The sequence below is a fragment of the Anabrus simplex genome, chromosome 1 (genome assembly GCF_040414725.1).
Source record: "Anabrus simplex isolate iqAnaSimp1 chromosome 1, ASM4041472v1, whole genome shotgun sequence".
In the NCBI taxonomy this organism is placed as follows: Eukaryota; Metazoa; Arthropoda; class Insecta; order Orthoptera; family Tettigoniidae; genus Anabrus; species Anabrus simplex.
Window position 1 is genome coordinate 886948999 of NC_090265.1, and position 12445 is coordinate 886961443.

The 12445-nt window shown below is 39.9% G+C and overlaps 1 protein-coding gene across 2 annotated transcripts in view; it reads right to left on the reverse strand.

Moving 5' to 3' along the window:
* Positions 1-12445, reverse strand: part of LOC136857690 (hemicentin-1) — a 509109-nt gene that overhangs the window by 236278 nt on the left and 260386 nt on the right. For both annotated transcript variants that reach the window (XM_067136543.2, XM_068225274.1), the window contains exons 21-22: positions 11978-12155; positions 8077-8171 (exon numbers count right to left, since the gene is read on the reverse strand). In XM_067136543.2, coding sequence (XP_066992644.2) covers positions 8077-8171; positions 11978-12155 — 273 coding nt within the window. The remainder of the gene's footprint in view (positions 1-8076; positions 8172-11977; positions 12156-12445) is intronic.

A 12445-nucleotide genomic window follows, 5' to 3' on the forward strand; every position in this document is an offset into this window, starting at 1 on the left:
CCACTCAGCTTACATGTGTGCCCGTTGCATTTTTGGACGTGTTCCAAAATGGCGCCTAGGAGATCTAAGATTTAAGAGAGTATACAACAGGTCTTGACATGTGAATACAATAGGAGGCCATGATTAACTTGGAACGGATACATTTCGAAGGCGGTGCAGAACAGAGCAATGTCAGGGGAATTGCTTCAAAAAAACAACTAAAATAGGAGAGATTATTGAAAAAAACTTACTTAACTCAAGAAGACAAGAAGCAAATTGCTGTTGTTGCGTAGAAGAAAGGAAATTGTTAAAAATTACGGCAGAAATTTTGAAGAAAAGCTATTATAATTTAAAAGAAGACGGCAAAACAATCTGTAGAAATACTGTGGAGGATATAAATTCAGCGAGATATACGAGAATTTATTTAAATACGTACACTGATAGACCCGAGGCGCAAGATCAGCGATACTTTGGAAATCAAAAATTGGAAGCGTAAGAAAAGAAGAGGATAGGAGAGAATTACTCCATCAGAAGGAAAGTCGAGGAAGGAATAATATTTTAGAAAATAAATAATTTTAAATTGAAGATTTTTGTAAGACAAGACGAAAGATCTTACGCAGACTTAGAAAATTGGTTAATTAAAACATGAGAGAAGACTAAGGGAATAGTTTAAAAGAAATATTATTCTAAGAAGAATTTAAAATGAGCATGTATTTCTCGATATTATTTAATTTTATCGGCAGTTATTCCGAGAAGAAGATGACTTGCTAAGCATCCAGATGGACCAACCTGGAAGGAGATTTCATCCGAACAGCTGGACCTACCTAAGATGAGATGAGGAGTCCAGCCGAACCTCGAACCATGGCCAATGAACCAGCGATGTGACGAGCAGGAGAAGAGCAACTGATGGCTGATATGATGAAAGACGAGCTAAGTGTTTACAATAAGTAATGTAATTCTTAATTTAGCTACTAGGCATATACATTAGAATAGAGTATTCTAAGTGTGAAATATTTAAGAGTGCAAGTGAAACAGTGAAGTGAAGTGTGTAACATTTAAGCTGCTAATACTATATAAAGTTAGTGTATAATTAGATGGATATCTCGTGAAGTATGACTATGCATGAAATAAGTGGATCACCGAGGTAGTTAAGAATACAAGTAGGAAGAAAAGTTATAAAACAGCTGATTGCAAAGATTGTCATATGGTGAATAACATCTACCAAACTTGCGAAACCATTCAGTCAAAGATTACATCAAAGGTGGACCGCGTGTGAGAAGTGAACGATAGAGTCAAGTTATTCCTTGTAAAGTAATGTTGTTAAATGCACAAACGCAGTATTTAAGGTTATGCATCGTAATTTTGAAAGAGAATTGATCAATGTAAAGGAGTATTTACGTACAGAAGAATGTTATGTCTCAGTAATTGCGATTATTATGTGGGAGGTTATGAATGATAAGAAATGATATTGAGAAGATGAAATGGAATTAATTGAAGCTTTTATAAGGTAGTAAGAAGATATATGAATTGATTTGAGTATGATAATGTACGTGATGGTAATTATGAGACATATATATGGATGGTAGATGCTAAACATGAATAATATTTGATCAGTTAGACGATGCAAGTACAAGGAAAGAAATACATCGGGAGTGACATGAAATAAAGTATGAATTGTGAATATGCAAATATAGTTGAGATTTGAGAAGTGGTATAGTGTCAAATACAGCTGTTAATATTAAAATATATGAATCTTGTGACGTATTCTCGTAACATATGTGAAGTGTGAGGTATGTTAGGACAATATATATAGTAGAGGCGACGTATATACATAGAACCGAGATATCATAACGCAGATACTTGTTGAATTACTTGCACATATGATATATTAAATTTAATGAATGAATGCATATTGAGCTGTATAGCAGCGAATTGAGAATTATTTAGATAGATTATTTTATATTTTGAGTGTTGTTTTATAATTCATGTTATAATTTTAAATGAGAAGATAGTAAACTAGGAGCCGTGATTTAAGAGGCAATAGTGATGGAAACCTTAGCATGTCAGTCATCATAGTACATTTCTTCAGCAATGATGTACTGCAATTAACGAATTCAGATTTCATAATTTCAAACTTTGTAAATTATATGGAGGAATTCCAAAAAAATTTTATTATGATAAAATTGATACAGTGATGCATGTGAATAACTGGTTTACTTTTTCAAAAATGATTATAGATATGGAAACTTGAGTTCATTTCAGAAATATTGAATTCATAATATTTTGTTTATAAGCCAGCGCTGACTTAAATGTTGAATTTAACGAATTATTATTTATTTTGAGCATCGATTGTGGAAGATTGTAATGACATGAGTTCTCACTTCTTTCTTAGTTTTCTTAGTTTAATAAATATGTTTTCTTAGTTTGTAAGGTGTTGATCATGCGATTTGCATTAGAATTATGCAGTTGGTGATGAATTTATACTTCTATGCGATAGGATGGAGACGTTCATCGGTGATTATTGCATGTGGTCCCTGTGTTTTTCTCTGAATTCACGTAAAGCCTAACCTACAAGAAAAATTAAATATTTTTCTTATTTGATGAGATACCCTGAGATTACATCTGACTGTCAGGATTTTATGGCTGTGTCGTACCTGGACATGGGAAGGGCTCACATGATTACAATGGAGGAGCCATCCGATGGTGAGATAGCAGCCCAGGTCAAGAAAGCCAAGAATAATGGCCGAGAGGATTCATCGGGCTGACCACATGACACCTCAAAATTTGCAGGCCTTCAGGCTGAGCAGTGGTAACTAGGTAGGCCAAGGCCTTTCAGGGCTGTTGTGCCATGAGGTTTGGTTTGGTTGAAGTAAGTTTTTCTTTTTTTTGCTACTATTGGCTTTACGTTGCACCGACACAGATAGGTCTTATGGCATTGATGGGATAGGAAAGGGTTTGGACTGGGAGTGGCCGTGGCCTTAAATAAGGTACAGCCCCAGCACATTTGCCGGGTGTGAAAATGGGAAACCACGCAAAACCATCTTTAGGGCTGCCGACAGTGAAGTTTGTTTATAACCAGCATGTGAGAGAAAGAGCTGTCGCTGCAATTCATACTATGAGTGATATCTGTCATATCAGATTGCTCTCTCTAGACACAGCAATAAAGCTTTTTAACACCAAAATCAGGCCTACTGTAATTTATGGCATAAATTAATCTGGTATCATATTACAAAGACCAACCCACAATGATGAGAAGCAGTAAACGCTACATTCCTAAAAACAGCACTAGGTATTTCCAATGTAACTCCTTCAAGACTGGTGTACAAGCTTGCAAAGGAGCTCATTTTAAATGAGGAAATAAGACTGAAATTCTACTTCCTTCTAGAGCAGCATATGAAACCTTCATATGAGAAACGACAGAGAAGAGGAATGAAAGTGATCTTGCCTTCTATAGCACTGTGTTCATTGACCACAGCTGTACTCAGCCTAATCAAGATTTAAGGCATGCGGTAAATAACACGGTTAGCAGCGCGTGGCTTCCACCACAAAATGTACTTCACAAGTACCTTTCACAAACCTGACAACACTTGTGTGTGCAGATTGAGTTATAGACAATGTACAGTGCAATGAAATTACAAGGTTCGTCACTGAGTTCGCCACTGAAAACAGTATTTAAATGTCAATTTTGTAACTATGCATACTTATGCACAATAAATATTTATTATTATAAAGTTCATGAATCAGGCGTCCACGAGAAAGACTACAAAAACAGTACAATATCCCGTTAGGCCACTCACTGCCAGAAATAGGGAGAATATTATCAACAGTACTTATATCTAGACCATCTTGCAATCTGAAGGAACAGGTCATTGTTCACATGGTGCAATAAACATGTCATTCACCGCATCACTTCCACATAAATGCATGACACTAGCACTAGAATTATCATTAGACAATTCATCTTCACTCTCCTCACAATTACGGGAAACATGACAAATTATCAGGGTATAATTCATGTATAATACCACCAGGAGTCAGTCCACTGCTTTTGTTTACCGGCACTGCCTTTTTTGTTTACTAGCATTGATGGATACACGGAAGATATTCGAAGGCAAAAACAAAAGCCACTGACGCACTAAAATGGGCAAAACTAGTACTAAAAGAAGCGGAGATTTTCTACCATCTAGGTACATCAATGATAATCTCCAAATAGTTCCTCAATAACCATTAGATGGCATCAGAAGACAGACTTGCACCAACATGTATTCATACGTGATTGGCTGCAAAGCACCATGCTTGCTAACACATATTGATATGTGAGCGGACAGCATTGTGTTAACTAAAATTCCTTCTATCGAAAGAGTAACATATGTATAAACAAACATTTCATATCACTCTGCAAGGTCCACATGTTCTTTACGCAAATATAAATATGTTAATTTACGGATATAGCTGCTTTGCCTGAGATGATAAAATACATTATCATTGCTATAAAATGCCTTGAAAATTAGCAAGTAGGCCTACTTACGTGAGAGGTATTTCATTAATCTGAACTTGCAATAGGCTCGATTGCCTGTAGATTGGAAGATTCGTTGTCTCTTGCATCACTAGAATCCTCTCCTAAATTACAAATTTGTCACACTCCATGTCTAAAACACTTCTCACATGTGGTCTCTGTTTACACGGACAGTAACACAACTGGCAGTGGATAATTCTTTTCATGCAATGTAAACACTTGAAACAGGCACACCAATAAACTCGGATGTTAGTTTTGTGATACAGTAAAACCACGTTAAAACGTGACTTTGAATTAATCGCCAACTCATAATTCAGAAATGCCAACTCTTGCTGCATCACGAAATATTTTGATACCCACTAATGCATGCAATTAACATTGATTCACAGTTTAAACCTTTCAAATGCCATTGAAACAAAAAAAATTCTAAAATGTATCCAACAAGGGGCATTTACATTATTGAAATAATGCACTTGGATAACTCAATGGCAAACATAAACTCACGCAATGAGAGAAAAAAAGCACTATTCAAAGGCGAGGACAAATTATGCTGGCTCCTGTGTGCAAATGTTTCATTTTATGGTTTACTGTACTGTTTGTATTTTTAGATGCCTTGTACTTGTACGGAAAGTGCCCAACGCCCTTAAAACACCGTGGCTTAGCAAACTTTCCTATGGCCAAGGGAGGAAATCTTTCACTTCAGTATACATTTTAATACAGTACAGTGATCCCATCTCCTTTAAAACCATAATTCCATCTGGTCTCAGCAGTAAAAAATAAAAAAATACGTTTCATCAAATTTGGCAATAATGTTTGGTATGTACGAATTGAGGGAACGCCTTCTTGCCTACTGTCGGCATTGCCAGTCTTCACGGATTCTGCTTCTCCGCACACTGTCAGTGATATTATGGCATTCCTTAAAATGCCGAATACAAAAGAATATACGATTTCATTCAAACCTGGGAAATATGAAACACATTATAGACACACCGAAGTGAGGGAAAGTGCGGAAAGCTACCCCCTGCACTTCGCAAATGACGCGTTGTATTATGATGCGGAGAAATTTTGAATTTAAATTACTTTGTAATATACTGTTCTTTAAAATGTAAAGACAGTTTATAATTACAAGTCTGAATAACTTTCTGTTTAAATATAATGTAAGGAGACAGGGCCATTTGCTGTTACACAAAACATAACTGTACACCCTGCATCAAAATCTAGGGTAGCCAGGAGTGTGTTGTCAACCTTGATGAAAATAAAACCCGCACCCCAATTTCATGCCACAATTTGTTTTAAAAAATGCAGGGTTTATTCGCGTAAATACGGTAAGTCATTCATCAATGCCACACAGATATGTTACAGACTTCATTAGATGAGTCATTTCTATACTATGCAGTAGTTCCCTCAAAACATTTCCCGAGCCGAGCCGAGCCGAGCCGAGCCGAGCCGAGCCGAGCCGAGCCGAGCCGAGCCGAGCCGAGCCGAGCCGAGCCGAGCCGAGCCGAGCCGAGCCGAGCCGAGCCGAGCCGAGCCGAGCCGAGCCGAGCCGAGCCGAGCCGAGCCGAGCCGAGCCGAGCCGAGCCGAGCCGAGCCGAGCCGAGCCGAGCCGAGCCGAGCCGAGCCGAGCCGAGCCGAGCCGAGCCGAGCCGAGCCGAGCCGAGCCGAGCCGAGCCGAGCCGAGCCGAGCCGAGCCGAGCCGAGCCGAGCCGAGCCGAGCCGAGCCGAGCCGAGCCGAGCCGAGCCGAGCCGAGCCGAGCCGAGCCGAGCCGAGCCGAGCCGAGCCGAGCCGAGCCGAGCCGAGCCGAGCCGAGCCGAGCCGAGCCGAGCCGAGCCGAGCCGAGCCGAGCCGAGCCGAGCCGAGCCGAGCCGAGCCGAGCCGAGCCGAGCCGAGCCGAGCCGAGCCGAGCCGAGCCGAGCCGAGCCGAGCCGAGCCGAGCCGAGCCGAGCCGAGCCGAGCCGAGCCGAGCCGAGCCGAGCCGAGCCGAGCCGAGCCGAGCCGAGCCGAGCCGAGCCGAGCCGAGCCGAGCCGAGCCGAGCCGAGCCGAGCCGAGCCGAGCCGAGCCGAGCCGAGCCGAGCCGAGCCGAGCCGAGCCGAGCCGAGCCGAGCCGAGCCGAGCCGAGCCGAGCCGAGCCGAGCCGAGCCGAGCCGAGCCGAGCCGAGCCGAGCCGAGCCGAGCCGAGCCGAGCCGAGCCGAGCCGAGCCGAGCCGAGCCGAGCCGAGCCGAGCCGAGCCGAGCCGAGCCGAGCCGAGCCGAGCCGAGCCGAGCCGAGCCGAGCCGAGCCGAGCCGAGCCGAGCCGAGCCGAGCCGAGCCGAGCCGAGCCGAGCCGAGCCGAGCCGAGCCGAGCCGAGCCGAGCCGAGCCGAGCCGAGCCGAGCCGAGCCGAGCCGAGCCGAGCCGAGCCGAGCCGAGCCGAGCCGAGCCGAGCCGAGCCGAGCCGAGCCGAGCCGAGCCGAGCCGAGCCGAGCCGAGCCGAGCCGAGCCGAGCCGAGCCGAGCCGAGCCGAGCCGAGCCGAGCCGAGCCGAGCCGAGCCGAGCCGAGCCGAGCCGAGCCGAGCCGAGCCGAGCCGAGCTCACAATCCTGTTCCATCCTTTTCGATCTTGATCCTGCTGTTCCGAGTTATCAATATGGAGGGTCCGGCATACCTTGTTGATGTCCTACTTCCAGGTGCTTCGGGGTCTTCCTGAAGTTCTTTTCACATTAACAGATCCCTTGTTGTCCTGCATCCTCAGTACATGGCCAGCCCAGCACAGTCTGTTGGATTCTATCACACCCATTATAGTGTGTTGTTGAGACACGGCATAATTCTCATAAGTAGATTTTTTGTGCCAGCTGTGAGAGACAGGATCGAACCATGGGCCAAATATTCTGAACATTTTATTCTCAAAGATCTGCAGTTGCTGCTGCTCTTTCTTGGTATTCTCCATGTCTCAGAACCATACAGAAGTACTGGTTGATTGACTGTATTGTAGATAATAATTTGTGCTTTCCTTGTTAGAAGCTTGGAGCCAAATATAGGGCTCATAGAGTGAATATGCCTTATTTGCATTCTTAATTCCAGCTTCATGTTCCTGTTCCCTTTGGTTTTGCTCATCAATTAACACACCAAGGAATTTAAACTCCTCTATTCTTCTAAATATATATTTCCCAATCTTCAAAGGCAATCTATCAACCTCCTCATGATTCCATCTGTGTACAACCATGTAAAGGGTCTTTTTTATAAAAAGACCCAAGCTCGATAGCTGCCGTCGCGTAAGTGCAGCCAGTATCCAGTAATCGGGAGATAGTGGGTTCGAGCCGCACTGTCGGCAGCCCTGAAGATGGTTTACCATGGTTTCCTATTTTCACACCAGGCAAATGCTGGGGCTTTACCTTAATTAAGGCCAAGGCCACTTCCTTCCAATTCCTAGGCCTTTCCTCTCCCATCGTCGCATTAAGACGTATCTGTGTCGGTGTGACGTAAAGCAAAAATAGCTTTTTATAAAATAAAAAAATAAAATAATAATATGTGTGATGTTCTGAGAAACGAATCCCAGAATTATATTTTGGCATCTTCACTACTAATAAACATACTGACTTACCGTTAACTGTAAGTAGGATATCCCTAGATGTAGTACCAGCATCATTCGTAGCCACACATTTATAAGAGGCTGAATCTGAAGCTTGAGCAAGAAACCTGAAAAGATAAATTCATATGTACACTTCTTTATATGATGAGAAGATTGTAGGGAATGGAGGCGGAGGTCATGATGCAACTACTAGGAGTGGAGAAGCCTCTAAAGTAGAGTAACTAAGCACTGTTCTGAGAAATTTGTGAAGATATATTTCTGCATAGTAATAAATATTGCTCGGATTGTTACACATAAGTTTTTCTGTTGGCTATTGGGCTAGATTAAAGAGTGACTGAATGACTGATTATAATTCTAGATAACAGAACTGATAGAATTGGAGTAGGTTAAGCATTATCTGATCCTGTAATCATTACGATAGGAATTCCTCAAGGCAGTATTATTGGACCTTTATGTTTTCTTAGTAGAGAACTGGAATCAGAAATAAGGCTTTTTGCAGATGATGTTCTTCTGTGTAGAGTAATAATTAAGTCACAAGATAGTGAATAACTGCTAAATGACCTGGACAATGTTGTGAGATGGAGAGCAGGCAATGGTATGATAGTGAAGAGTTGATAAGTCAGGTTGTGAGATTCACGAGGGAAAGTCCTCTCAGTTTTAATTACTGCGCTGACGGGGTGAAGGTTCCTCATGGGGATCACTATAATTACAGTACTTAGGTGTTAATAAAAGGAATATCTTCACTGGGGGTAATCACAAAAACGGGATTGTAATTAAACGTTACAGATCTCTTCATATGGTTATGTAGTAAGGATATAAAGGAGAGGGCATATAGGTCTTCTATAAGACCACAATTAGAATATGGTTCCAGTGTATGGGACCCTCACCAGGATTACTTGATTAGAGAAGTGGAAAACATTGAAAGAAAAGCAGCTCCATTTCTCTTGGATGATTTCCAACAAGAGACAGTGTTACAAAAATGTTGTAAAGTTAGGGCTGGGAAGACTTGAGAGAAAGGAGATGAGTAGATAGACTAAGCAGTATGTTCTGACCCATCAGTGGAGAGATGGATGGCATGGAATGACATTAGTAGACAAATAAGTTTAAGTGGTGTTTTTAAAAGTAGGAAAGATCACAATATGAAGATACACCTAGAATTCAAGAGGGCAAACTGGTGTAAATATTTATTTAAAATAAGAGGATTTAGGGACTGGAATAATTTAACAAAGGAGATTTTTGATAAATTTCCAACTTCTTTGAAATCATTTAAGAAAAGACTAGGTAAACAACAGATATGGTATATGTCACCTGAGCGACAGCCTTGAATACAGATCAGGGGTGATTGAGATTGATATATAAGACAATAATGGGTGAGGACGGATATTTTAGAGGGGGGAATGAAAATAAGATGCTAATAGTAAACAAAATGTTTGTCACAAGACACTTGTATAATTTGCATCAAAAGGAAGTTTTCCTTCTTTCAAGTTTTCACCATTTTGGAAATTAATACATTTTCATTTTCCTTTTGATTAGTCTATACATGCTAAAAATGTAGGTAGGTGAATTGACCATTGAGTGAACAAAAACAAGAAGGTCCTTTCTGACATAGTTACATAAAACCAGATAGTTGTAATACTTTCCCCAGTGTCTTCTAGATATATTTCTGTAGTTTGCTTCCCCATGCATGAATATTAAGTAAGTTGTACTGAATAATTGTTTAATAATTTTCTTACTTGTAACATAATGCAGAGCTTAATTTCAAAATGATTTCATATGACAAATTTGAAATAAATCATAGTGCAATGCAGAAGTATGTCACCTTGTGAACTAATGAAAGAATTTACCAAGCTGATTGGCAAACAAAAATTTAAAAATAAAAATAATAAATACATAATTATTAACATCCCCAGGAAAAGTTAATAAAATCTATTTAGCATATGACTACAGAAAGCACACAATTCACCAGTCCTATGAGTCTGATAGTCAAGAGAAAGTTGACGTCCATTGTCACAGAGAAAGAGAATAATTTATAAGACATTGAAGGAGGGAAGATGATCTGATCAAGAAGAACTTGTGCACTTGACGTCACAACTCACCGTATTCGTGAGTGTATAGTAGTGCATGAAGATGTGAAGATTGTCTGTTTGTGTTTACCTGCTTGATCTTGTCTCCACTTTCTATTGTCATTGTATTTATCCTATTATGACTTCCTACTCATGTTCATATCTTTCTCTGTGTGACTTGATTTGTCATTTGTACCTTTCGAATACACTACTGGGTTGCTTTCCTCCTTTTTGTGTATCCTGTGCTCCCAGTTTTTTACCACCTGCAATCCTGCATTCATCTTTATCTTTTTGTCTTTTTCCTTTTCTTGTGTAATCCAGCTTCGTCCTATTCTTCTTCTTCTTCTTCTATTTTGAGTGCTTGATCTATCATCGGATGTTGGCCATAATTCTGGCTATCACAGTCTTGTCGGTGACTGTGTGGAATAGCAAGATGGTCATTTGTCTGAATTACTGCCTAAGGTTCTCCAGCCAGGATGTACGGATCTCCCAGGATCTCTCTTCTCCTTGATCTTTCTTTGTATTACAATTCACAGGAGGTAGTAGGTATCTGTGTGCCTCATGATACGATCAAACTAAGAGAATTTCTTGATCTTCACAGCCCAATGTAGTTCTTTTTCTTTGTACATCCTGGTCAATACCTCCTCATTTTGCATTCTGTCCACCAGGTAATATGAAGTATGCAATAGTAGACCCACATTTCAAATTCTTCAAGTCTTTCCATGGTGGCTTTAGTTATGGTCAAGGACTCAACTCTGCACAATGTGATGGAGAACACATATTGATAGACTCAAAGTAATATAACCAAATTCTGATACAATTGTAATTTTTTTAAAAAAAATTTAAATCAAATATATGCTGACATATACATATAAAAGCATGAGAAAAATAAGATGATACTGTATGATTTCTTTCATGGGCATATATAAGAAAAAGCTGATACCACCATAGAGCACTGAAAATATAAAAATTTAGTGATTTATTTGAAATACCATATATAAATAGCATATTGACTTTTGCAACTTAAAATATGAAACAATGTAAACTACAGTATAGCAAATAAATATGATTAATATTAAAGGAAGCTTGGCTAATTCCACAGTAACTGATATACAACTTTATTGCGACTTTACCCCAGCAAGAGAAGAAGATCTGATTGGCACATTATGCCTTCTAAACAGCTTGTGCTCTGATGGTAAAGATTATAAATTCTGCAGTGAATCCCTTTAGACGTAGCATCAAAAACTTCAGTAATTATCCTGTTTACTATGTTTGGAAGACTGCTGCACTTTAAACAAAATGTTACAATTACCATTAAGTGAATTAATTGAAAAAGTAAATTATAATATTGTCTTGAAGTACTAAATAAACAGGCCATAAGTAACAGTTGTTCCAGTGTATAATTATTTTGATAATCATTCTCAAAATGCATCATACTTCCAATATTACCTTAATATTATGAATATAGCTGAGTCTCCCCTATTTCCTACATAGATTTTGAAAAAAAGAACACAAAATGAACCTCGGATATTATTATTTCCAGGGTCAAATTGGGGTGGTTATCTCAATAAATAATTATTTCACTTTCCATAAAAGACTCAGTGAAGAAATAAGAAAGGAAAATAATAGGGAGAAACTGGCAGAATGTTGTGTTATAGGCTAGGTGAGTAGTAGACTGAATCCAACCGGTGTTCAAAAGTGTTTGTATTAGTACTTGACTTCCAGACAGACAGAGGATCAAAGTGCTTCATTATTCAGTATCATGGGTAGAGATGAGTTTAAAAAGTGAATTTGTTTGAATGGAAATAAATATAAATATTATTATGTAGAAAATACAGGACTCACAGTACCTAATAGATGTATTATGATTCAGGTAAAATATCATCTGATGACTGTTGGCCAGAGGAACTCCATCTCTGAACCACTCGACTTGGGCAATAGGTTCTGCTACCACCTCACATGTAAGAGTCACCAGTTGTCCTACCACTGCCTTCACTTGTTCAGCACCAGGCCTCAGCTTGGGAGGAACTAAAAAATGGAAACTAATCTTTATTAATGATAGATTAGGTTCTTAGTGAAGCACATTTCAAAAATACTGTAAACAATAATAAAAGCAGGGTAGAAGGAATGCTAATAATTCACCTAAAACAAACAGTTCTACATTTAAAAACCTCAAGATAACATACTTCCTATACAAGATGCAGCATAAGTTAGTAAACAGAAAATGCATAGTCTAAGTCTAGTGTAGCATTAATGGTTTATATAAAACCAGTTGTTATTCTGGACAAATTGTTCCAAGTGGCCTCAATTGTTATCTA